General features: G+C 49.3%; 2 protein-coding genes across 2 annotated transcripts in view; both read right to left on the bottom strand.

The window, feature by feature from the left end:
- LOC308169815 (L-fucose kinase-like) overlaps positions 1-19262 on the bottom strand; it is a gene marked incomplete at both ends in the record, with an annotated part of 69294 nt that overhangs the window by 40644 nt on the left and 9388 nt on the right. The gene's annotated exons all lie outside the window — the stretch shown is intronic.
- The window catches only part of LOC308170412 (L-fucose kinase-like), a gene marked incomplete at both ends in the record, with an annotated part of 31816 nt that overhangs the window by 6049 nt on the left and 6505 nt on the right, over positions 1-19262 (bottom strand). The window contains 6 exons of the mRNA XM_080545206.1: positions 204-391; positions 684-803; positions 1433-1576; positions 9742-9969; positions 10944-11110; positions 11615-11831. Of these exons, the coding sequence (XP_080401332.1) occupies positions 204-391; positions 684-803; positions 1433-1576; positions 9742-9969; positions 10944-11110; positions 11615-11831 (1064 nt within the window). The remainder of the gene's footprint in view (positions 1-203; positions 392-683; positions 804-1432; positions 1577-9741; positions 9970-10943; positions 11111-11614; positions 11832-19262) is intronic.

Here is a 19262-nt window from a genome sequence, read left to right as displayed (position 1 = left end):
GAGGAACCAGAGGAGGATCAGGGAAATAATGACAACCGGATTTCCTGTGTAAGCACATCCCTCCTGTTCTGTCTATAGAACACAGAAGCCAATTGTTGAGCACACGATAAGCTGGAAGCACAGGAACCATGTCATCTGTCAGAGGAAGGAACATGTCTGACTTAAGAGACGAGGCTTCATATCAGTAAGAGATGTGTGACTACCTGCAGTAGGTTCCGTGCTAGCCGTGTCTTGCCGGTGTAGACCAATAGGAGGTGTTGCTGTAGAGAGACCAGGAAGTCCTGGGACAGAGCGAGACGTTCCACTTCCACCCGGAGGGGGAGACACGCTTTGGACCGTGCCACCTTCACCCCCCCCACTAAACCCCCCACCTGGTCCTGCCATCCACCACCTAGGAGACGGTGGGAGGGACGGAGGGAGAGAGGGAGGGAGGGAGGGAGAGAAAAACACAAAGAGAGAAGGGGGGGGGGGGTGAATACTCACCAGCGAACAACCTCAAGCCCCAGATTCAGATGGCAAACATGAACAATGTGCAACACAGTTATGGAACAGAATGAAAACACCTCCAAACCCCACATTCAAATCAAACGAAGCCTTCATGCATATAACTTTGTGTGTGTGTGTGTGTGTGTGTGTGTGTGTGTGTGTGTGTGTGTGTGCATCTTGAGTGTGTGTTATCTGACCGGTGGTTAGCATCTGCTCTAGGTGCAGGACAGCGTGGATGAGGGAGTCTGTGTCGTAGGTGCGGCCGGTGCATCTGTACACAGCTGCCAACACCGCCCCCGCCAGGATGCTGCTGGTACCTGCAGGTAGGAGAGGAGAGGAGAGGAGAGGAGAGGAGAGGAGAGGAGAGGAGAGGAGAGGAGAGGAGAGGGGAGGAGAGGAGAGGAGAGGAGAGGAGGGGTTAAGGGAGTTGCATTCAGATTCTTTGAGAATTTTGAATGATTCTTTCTTTACCCATTTTTCTTTAACTCCACAAAGATCAAATTACGGATGGGAAAGAGAAGTCAGAAGGGATAAAGCTGAAATGTACATGTCAGACTTTACAGGAAGTAACGGCTTGTTGTTCCCTTGTATTAACATTCTTCTGGCATTGGCACGCAATTGCTCGAACGCATTTTGCATGACAGTGGACAAGCGTGTTGCGTGTGTCAACCTTTCCTCTCAGAGGTAATAGCCCATAATAATAGACCATAATAGAAATAGACCATAATAGACCATAGCCTCCTCCCAGCACCATGGCGATCAGACCTGTGTCAAAATAGTATTTGAAAAAAATTCAAATACTTTGAGCGTTTGCTTTAACCTTATGGGTTTGTCTTTGCACTTTTGGGACTATTGCATTGGCTCCACTGCGCTAGACCAACTCAGTCAAACCCAGACTGTTTCCACCCGGGTCTGACGGCTCTCTCTCTCTCTCTCTCTCTCTTACCCAGTCCAGAGCCGTGGGGCAGCAGAGACCAGCTGTGGATCTCCACCCCCCCTCCCCACCTCTGCAGCAGCTGCTCCTCCAGGGGCTGCTGGGAAGGGAAGGTGACCAGGCCGCTGCACACACACACCGCCTTCAGCAGGGCACCTGACACACACACACACACACACACACACACACACACACACACACACACAGGGATAGAGTTATACCGTCTCATTTTGTTTTCCAAACTTGTGATATGACGTTACCATGGGAAGATGGGACACATCAGAGTGGAGGTCTTAACGGGTCCACCCCCGAACCCAAAAACTTCCCGACTCTGGGTCCCGGCTCTGACTCAGGGTTCCCACACCTTCTGAGACATCAAATTCAAGCACCTTTCAAGGACTTTCAAGACTCAATTCCCTCAAATTCAAGGACCCAACACGGCATCGTTTGAGACAGATAGTTTGAGACGGTTTAGAAAGAGTGAACTACCCTTGTAATAGTCTGTGAACTAATCAATAGTGCAGTGTAAGCTAATATTATACATAATATATGTATTTGTCATTTCTCATCCTCTTGGAGCAGGGGAGGGGGAAATGGAAACTCAACATGGGAACATCTATGGTGGCCCTTAAAGGTCAATTAATTTTAAAGCAATAATTATTGTTGCTTGAATGCAATACCCATTTAAAGCCCATGCAAGAGGTTCTTTTCATTATGGCTGTGTTCGTGAGGTGGCTGTGGTGCAGGAGGTAGAGTGGCGCAGGAGGTAGAGCTGCCGTCTAATGATCGCAAGGTTGGCAGATCGGCGGTTCGAGCCCCAGCTGGCCACATGTCGAAGTGTTCTTGGGCAAGACATTGAACCCCAAATTGCTCTCTATGAGCAGGCCGGCGCCTTGCATGGTAGCTTGCCGCCATTGGTGTGTGAACAGGGTATATACAGGAATCTTGAGGTTCATTTCAATACCTTTCTAAGACTTTTTCCAGACCTCACCGCCACTTCGAGCTGTAACCGTTTACATCAGTGACACCTTTAACTTAACAGTTTTAGTTTGCAATAGACTAGACCACTATCATACAACAGAATTCAAATAGGCTGGGAAAAATTAAACCAAAGGCAAGGTTTATTAAAAACATACATGCACACACACACACACACACACACACACACAGATATACAGACACACACAGATGCATACGTACACACACACCACACATACACGTACACACACACACACACACACAGATATACAGACACACACAGATGCATACGTACACACACACCACACATACACGTACACACAAACAGACAGATATACACGCACACACGCACGCACGCACACAGTCAGTTAGGGCAGCATACTCTCACCAACATGCATACACATATGTTTCAATACAGTAGACCTAATGTAGGATAAAGAACATATCCTGTCCATATAACATCCCAATAACTCTTAGTTAAACAAAAAGGGATTTAAGAAACAAGACGTAATGTGACTCATCCCACCAAGGGAGACACACGTCCTAGGACCATCTAGGCACCCAAAAGGCACCATCTAGGCGTCCAAAAGGCACCATCAAGAGGGCACAACAGCGGCTATACACCCTGAGATGCCTCAGGAAAGAACACAACAAGCAGGAGATACTGGTGGCCTTCTACCGCGGCGCAGTGGAGAGCATCCTCACCTACGGCATCTACAACTGGTTCTACAGCTGCACAACAGCGGAGAGAAATGCGCTACAGAGAGTCGTGAGAACAGCACAGAAGATCACCGGCGCTCCCCTCCCCTCTCTGGAAGAGCTGTACAACACACGCTGTCTCAGGAAGGCCTCCAAGATCTCCAGGGACCCGACCCACCCTGGGCACGTACACTTTATCAGGCTGCCCTCGAAAAGGAGGTACAGGACCCCGGCCGCTAAGACAAACAGACTGAAGAACTGCTTCTACCACAGGGCCGTCAAGGCCCTGAACACAGCAAAGGCCTAAGTTCTGGGCCCAGGACAGTCTGGACGGATTGTATGGCAGCTAGTGCTGAGGCACAAACATGTACATTTCAAGCCTGCAAACTGTGACACTTTAAATAACGTGAAAAAATACTTTTGTGCAATATGACAACCCTAGTTGACTATCTGTGCAGTATAGTACAGTGGATTGTGTACATAGCCTTTATTTATGTAAACCAGCTCCTTACCTTCTTGTGATTTTATTCTTTTTCTAAAAGTTTTTTTTTTTTTCCCTTTCCTAACACCAGGGGAGCCACCCCTCCTAAATTTCGTTGTTTGGTACCTGTACTGTAGCAATGACAATAAAGTCCATTCATTCATTCATTCATTCATTCATTCATTCATTCATTCATGATGCAGAGTTGTGGACCACCACAAATCCACGGGTATGGACTAGTTAATATAGATTAATCATAGTTGAATTAGGCCCTAGTGTAATGACTACCTTCAGCAGCTCACTCAAATCTTTGGCCAAGAAGGGCAGAACTGGCTCATCAGTTTGATAGTTGGTCAGGAAGGGCCTGAAGGTCCTGGATATCGCCAGGAAGAACTGGAGCTTGGCGATGATGAGGGGATCCGCTTGTGCTGCCTCAATGATGTCGTAAGAGGCAGTACCGGGGTTTGGGAGCTTCTTCTGCTTGACTGCATCCATGTACATCATGATCATTGGCCACACTAGAATTGCCCTCTCTGACACAGGGACATTTTCAACCCACCTGTGCAAAAATGGACAATGTCAGGTCACTCCAATTTTAATTGTGTCATTTTACTTCATTGTTGCCACATAAAAACACAGACATTTCAGGCCAAGCCCTTTCTCAATGTGTATTCTCAACCTACCCGTGGCCACAGAATGGTAGCGGAAAGCAGGTGGACCCAGTCAAGGCAGTGAAGTCTTCCCTCCTAGCTGGAACATTGTGGAAAAGGAAATGGAGTGCTCGAAGGAGCTTGTCCAGCTGCCACATAGTAAAACCTGCCTTCACTGCATTGTGGATGGTGTGAAGCCCACAGCTTCCAACATTGACTAGATGAGCACCATACAGCTCAGCATGCTCTTTCTGGAGGAGGTCTGCCAACTTCAAGTTGACATTTGGGCCGTCCATACTGATGGATAGAAGCAGCCTCATATTGAGTTTTGCAACACATTCCTGTGAATAGACACAGCAATTAGTATTTAATGACAATATTCATTAAATGTTTATTCTTGAAATACACTGCCATTCAGTAAGATATTAACTATAGCCTAATTTCCACTCATCATTATATGTAAATTACTTCCAAGCCATTCAAGCTAAACTGAACTGCTAGCCTGGTCACCCAACTTCACTCCTCAAGAATAATGAAGACAATTTGCTAGTTAAAGGACCCACAATAACCACACACACACACACACACACACACACACACACACACACACACACACACACACACACACACACACACACACACACACACACACACACAATCAATCAATCAATCAATCAATCAAAATCACACATCCAACAGTAACCTTATTACACCACTCTCTGTGTCACATTTATCCCTAGGGATACATTTTTATCCTTACTGACAGACAACCACCCTCTCTACCGTCCATGCCTCCTCCTCCCCAATCCCATCAACCTGTGTCGAGTCACTTGCCACATCCCAATCTCATCTATTAATCTACACTTTAGCCACACGATTGTCCATAAGTATAAGTATGAAAAATGTAAATAAACGTACTTTGATGTGATGCAGCAGGTCGTCAGCTTTTCCGTGTCCCAGGAATTGAGAGCCAATGTACCGTGATTGAACACGGTCATCCTGCCAAAACCGAATGTGGACGTCGAGCTGTTTCGTTTTTGTTGACTGGTTGAGAGACTCGTCAAACATCAGCACAAACTGGCCAGCCTTGTTAATGGTGTCAATGAGCTGCTGCTTAAAGTATGGTGCTATCCCGAATCTTATTATATATCCAGTTTTGTCCTTGCCACAGGAGAACGTCTTGGCAATGTCCGAGTCTGGAAACATTGCCTTGAAAACATCGGAAATGTTTTCGTTTGAGTTCAGTGAGTGGTGTTTCACCGCTGTGTCGAGACACCATATCATCTCCGCACGCAGTGTTTGTGTGCCGCCCAGAGCCAACCTGATGTCGGCAAAAGACGAGGCAGAGGTGGCTGCCCTGTTAGTAGCCACGGTCGTAGCTGTAACGTGAGCTTCATTGGGTGCGGCTGGTGTAACGTCGGCAGTAGATTTAGGTAGTGTTGCAACGGCAGTAGCACAAACATTTACAATAGAGAGCTGCCGCTCTCGGTGACCAACGGCGGCCTTGTGGCTAGCGCCATGCATGTGCGACTTAACCCCGTTGATCCCCATCGATGCAACACTTATTTTCTTTTTACATATACAATACGCCTCCCTGATGTTACCGGCGACTGGTTGCAGGCAGCCATGGCTTAAAGTCTGGCACATCCAACCAGGACTCCGCAAATGTACACTTTCCCATTGTTATTTTTTTACACTTTCCACTTGGTTTCTACAAAATGATTCAAAGAAATTCGTTTTCGTCTTTCGCTCTCAGGGCGTCATGTGACGTAACCTCGGGGTTATGCATTACGTTAAAGTTTCCGGTTCATCTTAGTTTTTTTAATAAAACTAATAAATTCACGAACTTTTACTAAAAGTTTTTAGGACAAACTCTTTGGACAGAGTCTAATTCAGAAAAATACATACAAAATTCAAGACCTCATAAAATCGTGATAAGACTTTTTAATACTTATTAAGGGTCTTGATTTTCCCAAAATCGATTTATCAACTTTTAATACTTTTCAAGACACCGCGGACAATGTGTGTGTGAATGGGTGGATGAGAGGCCGTTGTAAAGCGCTTTGGATAAAGGCGCTATAAGTCAGTCCATTTACCATTTCGTAAATTCGCTCTGAGAGCGCCGGAGCGCACAGTGTGTTCAACGGCAAGGGACCAAGTAATTTGATTGGACAAGAGGCATTCCATGAGTGCTGATCAGATTTCCAGAGCGAATTTACGAAGGCAGCCTATATCTTTTATTGTGTAATTTAGAATGTTGGAATGTATAGAAGTTCTGATGCTGTTTATCACTACCATGACAACGGATGTAAAACATTCTAAAGTAAGTAACTTCAGCTCAGTGCAGTGCAATGTTCTACATTCATTTGCAAACATGGACAAAGAGAGAGAAGATATTGAGAGACAGTGGGAGGATATAAGGAGTGCTATGGAGGCCTTGGAGAAGAAGGAGGAGGAGATGGAAGGAATGGAGGTGGCCCTCTTTGAGGAAAGGAAGCAGCTCAACAGAGACAACATGGTGTTGAGCAGGAAGCAACAGCAGATGGAAATAAAGGTAGAGTGGTGGAAAGAGAAGACAGACATCTTATTGGAGGACAGGGAGGACTTGAGGGCAAAGGAGGAGGCCGTTTGGAAGAAGGCAGAGGAGGTTGAGAGGAGGAGTGAGGAGATGGAGAGAGAAAGGGAGGTGATGGAAAGAGAGAGACAGGAAATGCAACAACAGCGTTTGAAGAACAAGAAAGAGGAGGAACTTCTGAGGAAGGAGAGAGAGGAGATGGCTGAGAAGGGAGAGAGGCTCTGGCAAAAGAGGCTCAAACTAAACAGAGCTCAACAGGAGCACATGCTCAAAACATGGAGCGACACTGATGCGCTGACTAACCAGAGAGGACTGCTGGAAGAAGAGAGAGAGAAGTTAAAGAAGAGGGAGAGCAAGATGAACTTGAGAGAGAGTGAGGAAATGGAGAGGATGGAAAGAGAGAGACAGGAAACCGAACAGCAGCGTTTGAAGAACAAGAAAGAGGAGGAACTTCTGAGGAAGGAGAAAGAGGAGATGGCTGAGAAGGGAGAGAGGCTCTGGCAAGAGAGGCTCAAACTGAACAGAGCTCAACAGGAGCATATACTCAAAACATGGAGCGACAGCGACGCCCTGACTAACCAGAGAGGACTGCTGGAAGAAGAGAGAGAGAAGTTAAAGAAGAGGGAGAGCAAGATGAACTTGAGAGAGAGTGAGGAAATGGAGAGGATGGAAAGAGAGAGACAGGAAACCGAACAGCAGCGTTTGAAGAACAAGAAAGAGGAGGAACTTCTGAGGAAGGAGAGAGAGGAGATGGCTGAGAAGGGAGAGAGGCTCTGGCAAAAGAGGCTCAAACTAAACAGAGCTCAACAGGAGCACATGCTCAAAACATGGAGCGACACTGATGCCCTGACTAACCAGAGAGGACTGCTGGAAGAAGAGAGAGAGAAGTTAAAGAAGAGGGAGAGCAAGATGAACTTGAGAGAGAGTGAGGAAATGGAGAGAGAGAGAACAAGAAAGAGGAGGAACAAGAAACAAGAAACAAGAAACAAGAAGAACAAGAAAGAGGAGGAACTTCTGAGGAAGGAGAAAGAGGAGATGGCTGAGAAGGGAGAGAGGCTCTGGCAAGAGAGGCTCAAATTGAACAGAGCTCAACAGGAGCATATGCTCAAAACATGGAGCGACAGCGACGCCCTGACTAACCAGAGAGGACTGCTGGAAGAAAAGCTGAAAAAGATGCAGACAAGGGAGAGCATTATGAATGAGAGAGAGAAAGAGGAGAAAGAGAGAGAAGAATTGAAGATGGACAAAAAACCGAGGGAGGAAGCTCTGACAAAAGAGAGGCAACGGATGGTGAGTGAAAAAGAATGAATAGAAAGAGATATAATCTACAGTAGTCTATAGTCTGACATCTGAGGCTGTGTTATGGTTGGGGGGAAATGTGTAGGCTATACCTTGACCTAACTACCATGATCTGCTTCCTGATTTGTGGACCAAAATCACTACTCTGACTTTGCATTCTACCTCCTCTTCTTTCACCAATCACCTCTAACCCCCTTCTGTCCTGTTTGGACTTTGTTGCAGGTGAACATGGGCCATAAGGATCACCTAACGGTCACCACAATCGCAGCAGCCTGGGCCCTGAATACCAGCCTCCACTCAGACTAATCCCAGCCAGCAGGCTCAGGTTACATCCCATACACTACATGAGTGTGTGAGGGTTTGTGTGTGTGTGTGTGCGTGTGTGTGTGTGTGTGTGTGTGTGTGTCCATACAGTTCATTATCAAGGTATAACAAAAGAGCTTAAAGTATTATTTCCAGTGGAGTGGGGCCTATAGACTAATATAATCAGCTGAGCTCACTTGACATTGGCCCTGCCTGAATACAGTGATTCTGTTGCAGGAGATGGCTTACTGACCTGATTGGCTAAGGAACTGGAGAGGAGAGGAAGGAGCGGAAGACAAACTTATTATTGATAACAAACTTGATTATAAATGCTTTCACCATTTCATCTGTGACTACTTTGAACTGCAACTAGGGAGTTACTATGGCAATTCTTGAATGGCCAAGTCAATCTTTACATTTAATCCAATTGAACATAATTTCCTGATAAGAGTTTAGGCAAAATGATCTAAAAACAAACAAGTGAAGATGGCTGCAGTACAGGCCATCCCCAGACAATACCCAGCATCTAGTGAGGTCAATGGGTTGCAGATTAGTTATTGCAGTTATTGCATAATCCAGGGTTCCCGCACCTTCTGAAACATCAAATTCAAGCACCTTTCAAGGACTTTCAAGACTCAATTCCCTCAAAGTCAAGGACCCAACACGGCATAGTTTGAGACGCATCTAGATGAGAATTGATATAATAGGAACTATCCGCTCACAGACAACAATTAAAAAGAGAGGCTTGAATGTGTGAACACTAGATGGTCTCTTGCCTTCTCTATCACAGAACAGCAAAACAATATATTGTGAAATATGTGTAAAGTTAAGCAATACAGAGACTTATTTACTAGTTGACGAGCTAAGAAAAACATTTTTGAATATATATTTTAAAAAATAGAGAGAGAGAGAGAGAGAGAGAGAGGAATTCAAGCACTTTCAATGACCCATGTCTATTTTGAAAAACTTTTAAGGCCTTGATTTTTTTTCTCTCAAATTCACAAACTTTCAAGGATTTCAAGGACCCGTGGGAACCCTGCTGACTGTTCACATAAGTTTTATTTCAATTTTCAAATAAGAAAAACCCCTGACCCGACATGTACTGTACTACCACACCACTCCTCCCTCCATCCCTCTCCTCTCTCCCTCCTCCCCTGTCCCCTGCTTGCTTCCTCCCTCCATCCCTCTCCTCTCTCCCTCCCTCCTCCCTCCCTCCTCCCCTAGCCCCTCCCTCCTCCCCTACCCCCTCCCTCCTCCCCTCCCCTCTCTCTCCTCCCCTCCCCCCTCCCCCCTCCCTCCCTACCTCGATGGAGGGAGGAAGCAAGCAGAGCCTCACCAGGTGTGTGCGGCTGACAGTGGTCCTTCAGATCCTCCAGCCTTTCACAAACGGTCTCCATGGCGACACCGCAGTCCATCCCTCCGCTGGAACTGACCAATAGCAGGCGGGGCTCCTTGATGCGCCGAGCCCTGGCGCCGATGGGCCGCCTCCCATCGACCCTCACGGCCACGTTGACCACGGAGCCGCCGTGTTCAAAGGCGATGGGGGGCGTGTCACTCCAGCCACCTGGGGGGGAGATTACTGCTGTTGACTGGTGGTGTGTTCATAAGAACTTGTAATAATAATAATAATAATACATTATGGTCAAATGCCCCCTCCATGGCTGTTCTCGTTTAACAGATGGATGGTAAATGGACTGCACTTATATAGTGCCTTTATCCAAAGCACTTTACAACAGCCTCTCATTCACCCATTCACACACACATTCACACACCAATGGCGGCAAGCTACCATGCAAGGCGCCGGCCCGCTCATTGGGAGCAATTTGGGGTTCAGTGTCTTGCCCAAGGACACTTTGACATGTGGGCAGCTGGGGCTCTTACGCCGATCTGCCAACCTTCCAATCATTAGACGCCGACTCTACCTTCTGCGCCACAGCCACCCCACATTAGACTTATATAGTGCTTTTCTAGACACTCAAAGACGCTTTACAAACTGAAAAGATCGAGTAGTAATAATAAAAAGAAACAAAATAAATAAATAAAAGAAAGTATAGGGGCGTAATTGAGGTAGTGCTGGGGACACATGGGAAGGGGAGGGGGAGAGGGAGAGGGTTAACTGGTGAAGGCGAGCTTGAAGTAGTGGGTTTTGAGGGCCTAATATCTCCAGGCTTACTGCTGTGACTGGTGGTGTGTTAACACTAGAACAGCCGTGCCTTTTTTACCTACTAAAAGAGCCGCCTCTTTACAATGCTCAAGCTGCTACTTACACACAACGACCACTAGTTGGCCATCTGTTCAATTAGCCTGCTTCCTACACAGAAAAACGGCAAAATAGCTTTATACTATTGATGTGATTTTGAAAATGTAAGGATACTGGGTGGTAGAACACACATATCTAGGAAAAGTCATGAAAGGAGGGTCCTGAAATTTGATAGAGTGCAAAGATATAACATTTTTCTTTAGTCACAGAGGTCAAATGACCCCTCATGGCTGTTTTAGTGTTCATAAGAACTGGTGAACCAGGCCTCTGCGACTCACCTGATAGGTCCAACCTGGCAGGACACTCCACTTCCTGCCACGCCCCTATGGGCATCACCTCGCCACGACCGATGGAGACGTACGCCTGTGCTGACATCACAGCTTGGCGTAGCAGCACCTGCCCAGCCCCCTCGTAGTGTCGCGCCGCACGCACTAGCAAGTCTGTCCTGTAGAGGGCAGCAACACATCCACGCAGTAGGTCACACTAACACTACTAATACTGCATGTATTATTGACTCGTGTAAATGACAAAATAATGATCTGTTTCCATTGTCGCAAACTCAAAGGCTGCATCACGATAATCTTGACCGGCTTCATTTCTAATACAGCCACTTTTGACTTTTGGATTTTTTAGTAATTTACATCTAATTTAGGCTTAAGAAGGTACAGTATGTAACATTTCGAGCTTTCTAAAAGCTTCCTAATGGTTGTAACGACTCTACGTTTAATAATTAGCAATCAGGGAAAGAAAGAAATATTTCATGAACGAATCCTGTTTTGGTCCGGAAAAAGCACATTCAGTGTTCAGGTAGTCAGGTAGTGTGCTGGTAGTCATAGTAACCAGGTAGTGTGCTGGTCGTCATAGTAACCAGGTAGTGTGCTGGTAGTCATAGTAACCAGGTAGTGTGCTGGTAGTCATAGTAACCAGGTAGTGTGCTGGGTGGTCGTACCTGCTGAGCCAGTTGAGTCTCTGGGCGGCCAGGGTCTGCACCCCGCCAGGCAGGTCCCCCCGCTCCAGCAGAGAGAAGGCGTGGCTCCAGGCAGGGTTGGTGGCCGGCCCGCTCCTCAGACCCCCCCGGCCCTCCCCGGCCAGACAGCCCAGCACGTCAGCTATACAGGCCAGGCAGCGGGCCGCCACGCCCAGGTTCTCTTTGCTCCCTGCCGCGACTGGAGGTCCCAGAGAGAGAGAGAGAGAGAGGGTGGAGTGTTAAAAGGTGCGATCTCAAATTCATAGACAGAGCTTTGTGTTACTTTGAGATATCTATGTATCCCACTCTGAGCTCTCTCAGAATGAACCGATAGAGAGCAAAACGCAAAATTCTAAATACTGGTGGGAAGCCTGCATGACCCCATCGCCAGGAAGTCCTCGTTTTTAAACCAAAAATGTCTTAGAACCCTAGCCTCATGCCTTTCAGTGCCATTTTAATTATGCAATCAGCTCATGGTACTGGAACCTCAACAAACCTCTGAAAACTAAACTTCAAACAGCACAGAAGAAATTAATTAGAGTGGTGTTGGGCTTCCGTTACAAAGCGCACGTTGGAAAGGTCCAATTCATGGAGCTTCAATGGCTGCCAGTTGAAGCCAGAGCCAGTCAGATGCGTCTTGTGACAGTCCACAGGGTCCTGAACAACAGAGCTCCGGCTTACTTTAATAATCTCTTTGAGAGAATAGCACACTCATACAACACTAGAGGAAGCTGCCATAATCTAGTCCCCTGTAGACACAGTAAAAAAAACGATAGTTATGGAGATAGACTCCAGTTCTATGAGTGGAGCGGAGCCCCATAGGGGAGCTCTGCTCCTATTGGTTTACCCGCTACCTAAAGTAGCCAATGACTGAATTTTTCAATGTCTGCGCCCGCCCTGGGGTGCTATATAAAGGGGCGTCCTTCGCTCCCTCATTCTCCCAAACATATACAAAACAGCCGGGTTTGAACGAGTCGAAGTGGGCCAGCAGCCCTATGGGGCTCCGCTCCACTCATAGAACTGGAGTCTATCTCCATAACTATCGTTCTATATCGTGGAGCTCCGCCCCATAGGGGAGCTCTGCTCCTATTGGTTTAGGCGGAGCGAGCGAGGCCAAATGTACCCCCACTGAGACTATTAATCCGAAAACAATCTCAGCGGCACCCGGAGCTGACCACTGATATTGGTTCAAGACAACCTTAAAAAGTTGGCCCAACCCACACCGAGTCTGCTCCACTGATCTAGCCCTTACGTGAGCACGCAGGGTCGTAGATCTAACGGAACATGTCCTGGAGGAGGTCCCCTCCCCAGGCACATCCGTAATCATCCTGACAGCACTTGAATAGCATCCCCAACCAGGGTAATCCAAGTGCCATCCCCACTACATCAGTCCTCAGCAAACTGAGGACAGAATGAGAAAGGATGACGAAGAAATATCACTTACCTAACCCTTACGTTGGGTTGTTGATCTAACCGAACATGTCCTGGAGGAGGGTCCCCTCTCCAGGCACATCCGTATTCATCCTGACAGCACTTGAATAGAATCCCCATGACCAGGGTAATCCAAGTGCCCTTCCCCCAACATCAGTCATCAGCAAACTGAGGACAGAATGGGAAAGGATTGAGGAAGAATATCACTGACCTAACCCTTACGTGAGCACGTAGGGTTGCTGATCTAACGGAACATGTCCTGGAGGAGGGTCCCTTTCCCAGGCACATCCGTATTCATCCTGACAGCACTTGAATAGAATCCCCATGACTAGGGTGATCCAAGTGCCTTCCCCACTACATCAGTCATCAGCAAAACTGAGGACAGAATGAGAAAAGGATGAGGAAGAAATATCTTCCAAGTAATACCATATAAAAAGTGATGGCGACGACCAAGACGCCGCCACACATATCTCCTCCACTCCCACTCCCCTGAGAATGGCCACTGATGTGGCCATGCCCCTGGTGTCGGCACGGGCTGCCCCTTCGATTCGTATGCGAGGCTAATAGCCTCGCAAAATCAAAGGGACAGCCTCTGCTTTGAGAGTGGTGTCCCAGCTTTCTGTCCGCCATAGCAGATCAGAAGCCGGGGAGAAGATCTCAGTCCTGCCGTGCGCTTCACATTATTGTGCCAACGCGCGCACCGGACAATACAATGTAAAACGCCTCTCCCTCTCTCCGTCGTGAGGAGGAGGACAAAAAGGCGCTCAGAGCACAGCTCTGAACCCTAAAAACACGATTCTCCGTAGGGATAAAAACCGGGTTAGGGCGTAATCCAGCTTTTGTTTCGTCATCAGACATGATCAAACAATCTGCCCGTGACGAGAGAGCGCACAAACACTCGCTCGCACAGCCGTAGTCAAGGCGAGGAGTAGACTCGTCTTGAGAGACAATAAAACGCAACCCTCATGACAAGCTGAGATGGCAGCGTAAAACTTTAAAAGTTCCTGCCGCCAATCCCTTGTCAACAGCGACTGTAAGAAGCACAAGAACGTTTCGACCCGACAACAGACAGGGTCAACGTCCTGTCCCTCACACCACTGTGTAAAACTCGCCAGCGCGCCGCATATCCCTTTGCAGTGGATTGCGCGCGCGCACTCTGAATGGTCTGAATGACCGCGTCTGTCAGACCCCTGCGTTCTAACAATCCCTCTCAGTAACCAGGCCATGAGGGGCCCCCCCTCATAGGCGGCCCCTTCACCAAGCCTCCGGCTTGAGAGAGTGCATCTTGTCGATGAGGTATGGGCCATGGGCCCTCTACCAACATCTCCATCAGTTCCGGAAACCACGGGGCTCCGGGACGGTCCGGGGCTACAAGAATTAACTCTAGCCTCTCTGACCTCACTCGTGCCAACAGTGGGAGGATAGATGTCAGGGGTGGGAACGCGTATAACAGGACCCTCGGCCATGGGTGGTGTGCGAATGTATCGACTCCCAATGGCGGGTTGTCCTGTTCGCGCAGGCCGCAGGGAGAACCAAAGGTGACACTGCGCATTCGTCCGTGACGCAAACAGAACCACTTCTGCTTGCCCGAACCATGCCCAAATCAGCGACACAATGGAGGGTGCTAACCTCCAGTCGTCGTCCCTCGGGCCTCCCCGTGATAACAGATCTGCTCCTTCGTTGAGCAGACCTGGAATGTGGAGAGCTTTCAGCGAACTCAGGCGACTCCGCGCGCGATGACGCGCGGGTCTCTCCAGTAGCTCAGGTTGGTTTTAACCGATCTCTGTATTACAATCAACTTGCGACGGCGTCTCACTGGAATCAGTCGCAGTCCTGCGAACCGCCTCTGCAGTCCGCGCATGTGTAACAGGCCTAAGGGGACCACTACATGGGCTGTAGACATCAGTCCTAGTAAGGACCTCCTTGACAGAGCGGTGATCGTATTTGTCACTCGACACACCCGGAGAGCTGACGTCAGTGTCGCTCTCCGTGGTGCCGATAAACTGGCCTTCATCTCGGCAGTATCCAACTGAATGCCTTGATAGGAAAACTGTTGAACCGGCCACGGAGCACTCTCTGTCCAGTTTACAGCTAACCCCAGCTGAGTGAGGTGCTGCACCAGTGAGGTTGCGTCCCGAATGGCTCGATTTGGGCATTGGGCCAAGACCAGTAGGTCGTCGAGATATGCTAATATGCGTATCTCGTTTCGCCTCAGTGGTTCGAGTGCTGTCTGCACGCATTCGGAGAAATTCGAGGAGCAAGCGTGTACCCGAAGGGCAGGCGCGTGTACTCGTAAACCTTCCCTTGGAAAGTAAAACGTAGGAATTTCCTGTGCCACTCTGTGATTGGCACACGAAATACGCGACCCTCAGGTATCTACGAAAGGGGCGTTTCGCCACTCTCTCGTTGAGGACCCTAAATCTAGTCTGGGTCTCATGTCTCCCGAATTCTTTGGGACAAGGAAATATGAGGAGTACCACCTCATGTCTCACTGGTCCCTCGGAACCAATGTCACTGCGCCCCTTGTTAGGAGATTCGTAATCTCCTCCTGGAGCGCACATGTCTTTATCGGGCAGGACAACAAACAGTCTCTCTCATGTCCCTGAAGGGCGGAGGAGGCTGAATGAACTGTAGTGCATATCCCCTCCTCAATGTCCTGTCTAGTCAGCCCGACAGAATACCTGTCCCTTCTAGCCATTCTGCATAACGCAACAACAGCGGCTGGACCGTCTGTTGTGGTGCAGTCGACAGAAAAAACTAGAATTTCTGTATGATCCCAGCCGCCGCTGTACACCGAGGAGGTGGCACAGCCCAAGGCGGGGTCATTTCGAAGGGATGGGCTGCCGTCTGTAAAGAGTGTTTGTTATGTGTAACAATGCTCTTTATTGACGCAGGTTTATTATGCCTGATAATCAAAGAACCGGCCGCACGCTCACGAGCTGGGCCAGGTCCTGATAGACATGGAGGGGTTTTTGATGTACATCACGACCCCTCTATACGGCTACAGACAGGGGTGTTTAACCTCTATTGTGTCGTGATAGGGGTAAAAACGTTAGGCAGAGAGCTGGTCACACGCTAGTAAGCTGGTCCAGTCTCCGCCTTTGTTTCTAACCGGTAGCGATTGGACCACGCCCTGACAAGGCAGGTGGGTCACCGCTCTGGTAGATAACAGTCCCTCTATACGGCGACATCCAGGGGTGTTTAACCCGCTTCGTGTCGTGATAGGGGTAAGCCTGTTAGGCAGAGAACTGGTCACACGCCGGTAAGCTGGGCCCGTCTCTACTGTTATGCAGAAAAAACTGGCCACACGCCGGTAAGCTGGGCCAGTCTCCGTCTTGTTTCTAATCGGTAGCGATCCGACCACACTCTGACAAGGCAGGTGGGTCTCCGCTCTGGTAGATTGCATGGAAAAAGCCACCTTTACTGAAAAAGTAATGTGGGGATTTACCCTCTTTTGCCTCTTTATTTTTTGAGGTAGGAACAACTGGTGGGGGTCATCACCGACCCTCCCGCCAGTGAAAGCGGTGGCGGGGTCATTACCGAACCCCCGCCAGTCACGCATTCCTCTTGCGTTTACCCCCACGCCATGCTGTGGGGGGGTTACGCTGCCGTGGGGGGCCGAAGCGGGCACCCTCGGTGGTCGGCGGCGGAGGCTGGGAAGCCTGAGTAGGGTATGGCGCCGTCGGTAGAGGCGGAGCCCACCCTGCATTACGCCGCGCCCTCCGTTTCGCAGTCGCCGTCACTGACGGTCTACCTGCGGAAGAAGAAGAAGAGGTGGAAGGTCGCTGAAGAGGGAGGTGTCTGGCCAGGTGCTTTTTAGCCTCCTCCATCGCGGCCAGGCGCTTTGTCATGGTATCCATGGCGGGACCGAATAGCCCTTGTCGCTCTATTGGAGCATTCAGCAGGGCCATCCGGTCCGCCCCGGTCATGGTGGTAAGAGACAGCCACATTTGCCGCTGCTGTACCACCGCATTTGCCATCAGGCGACCTCCACAGGTCGCGACGCCCTGGGCCAGGTGCATCGTCGCTGCACTGAGCTTGCTCAGGAGCTCCGTCTCCGCCGCAGACAGACCGTCGGGTCGGTCTGCGGTGAGCTTCGCAATGGCAGCGGTAAACATGGCGATGTTATTTGCCGCCGCTGCCGCCTGGGCACCGAGAGCGTAGCTCTTGTCCACCAGGGCGGCGTTAAATTTGTCACGCTGGTTAGGCAGCGTGGGTTTCTTGGGCACCGACCAAGCGCTGGACCCCGGCACCAAGTAGGCCGCCAGCGCTGGTTCGAGCGGTGGGGAGCCATTGGTCATCCCCTCCGCGAGTCCCTCCACTCTAGTAAAGGGCAGGAACGCCTTTACCGGCGCCCTGCTTGTGAGTGGTTCCCTCCACGTGTCCTCCACAAACTTATCCAAGCCTGGGAGGACAGCGTTAGGAGGTTGGTCCTGTCGTTTCGCCCTCCCCCCGTAAAACAATTCCTTCTCCCAGAAGGACTCCGTCGTTGGGGGAGGGGAGGCAGGACGGGGGATCCCCAACACATCCGCCGCAGCTTCCAGGAGGCCCTGGAAGTCGTGGAGGAGTGATGGGGGGGCGATGGCGGGGAGCTCGTGAGCCTCTACCTGCCGCTCGCCCTCATCAGAGCTCTCTGACCCTGACACCGACGCCGACCACACAGCTGGCTGAGGGCGGCTTGATATCAGGGCTGGCTGAGCGGGCGGGACCATCCCTACTCGGGGAGTCGCCCGCCCAGAACGCCGCTCTGGGGCCTGTCCGGACGTATCATCGGCAGAGTTATCCGAGTCGGATAGCATCTCCGAGATAGCGCCCGTCAGGGGAACGCTCTCCTTGAACCAGGCCATCCTCCTACTCCTGTCCTCGACGGAAAGGAGAGAGCAGGGGAGGCAGCTGGGGGAGGCGACCAACGCCGCCTCGGCATGTTCGGGGCCGAGGCAGACGTGGCAGTAGTCGTGTCCGTCCTCCGCTGCTAGGGAGCGGCAGCGGCAGGAGTCCCGGAAAAACTTCTTTATCGGCGGCGGACGATCCATCTCGAAGGGAAAGGCTGGCGGGTCCTCCAGTCTAGTAGTCGTCCTTCTCAGTCTTCAGATTCAACCCGTGCTGAACTTTTTGGGAGAATGAGGGAGCGAAGGACGCCCCTTTATATAGCACCCCAGGGCGGGCGCAGACATTGAAAAATTCAGTCATTGGCTACTTTAGGTAGCGGGTAAACCAATAGGAGCAGAGCTCCCCTATGGGGCGGAGCTCCACGATATAGAACAGGAGAAGTTTCGTTCACATATACAGGTGCAGTGGAATGGAACAAGTTGCCTTTAACCCTTGTGTGGTGTTCGGTGTTTTTTTTTTTACACATCCTACAATACCCCAACACATTTATGTCCTTCATAAGGTGTTCGGGTCATTTTGACCCGGATACACAGAGACACAGAAACATACACACACTCACACTGACACTCACTCACTCACTCACACACCTCTGCTCTGTCTTTCCTGTGCCGAGAAGCCGTCTGCTCTCGCACTCTTTACCCTTTGAAATGCAACATTGTATAATAATAATAAAGAATAATATTGTACTGGACTCCTCACACCCAAAGACATATTACTGAACGGGCCTACCGGGCCCAGGCCCAGGGGCCCCAAAGATCAGGGGGCCCTTTGCATTTCTTGTCGCAGGGATGCCGGTAGAAAATGTCCTACTGTAACTGGGACAAATGAGATTCCTTATATGAACGTAAAAAAACTATTTTGAATATACTTTTGAATATACTATTTTGAACAATTTTATAGGGGCCCACGTCTTGGAAAAAAAAGAGAAGCTTGTGTGGGCTACATAGTTTCTATAGCCTACTCAGATTCTAATGCGAATACAGGCTACATTCCCATTAGATTAATGAGTAGGCTATAGAAACTAGACACTACAGGGCGCCATTAAAGTTTGTGTACTGGGGACAGGTCACGAGGTCACACTGGTGCAGGTCGCGAGGTCAATGTCATTAACAACGAACTTGAGACTGACAACGCACAGGTAAAATGGAGCACCGTCACACATTAAGTGGAGCAGCTAAACGAAAGATAAAAAAAGAAAAAGAAGCAAAACAATCTGATATTTGACATCATGTTCCTCGAATTTCAAAAAATTTCAAGAATATTAAAACAAATGAAGAGAACAACATTAGGGTTGCGGTTAGGGCACTTG

The sequence above is a fragment of the Nansenia antarctica genome (assembly GCF_963989245.1).
Source record: "Nansenia antarctica genome assembly, chromosome: 14".
Taxonomy (NCBI): Eukaryota; Metazoa; Chordata; class Actinopteri; order Argentiniformes; family Microstomatidae; genus Nansenia; species Nansenia antarctica.
This window is presented reverse-complemented; position numbering and strand designations above follow the sequence as displayed.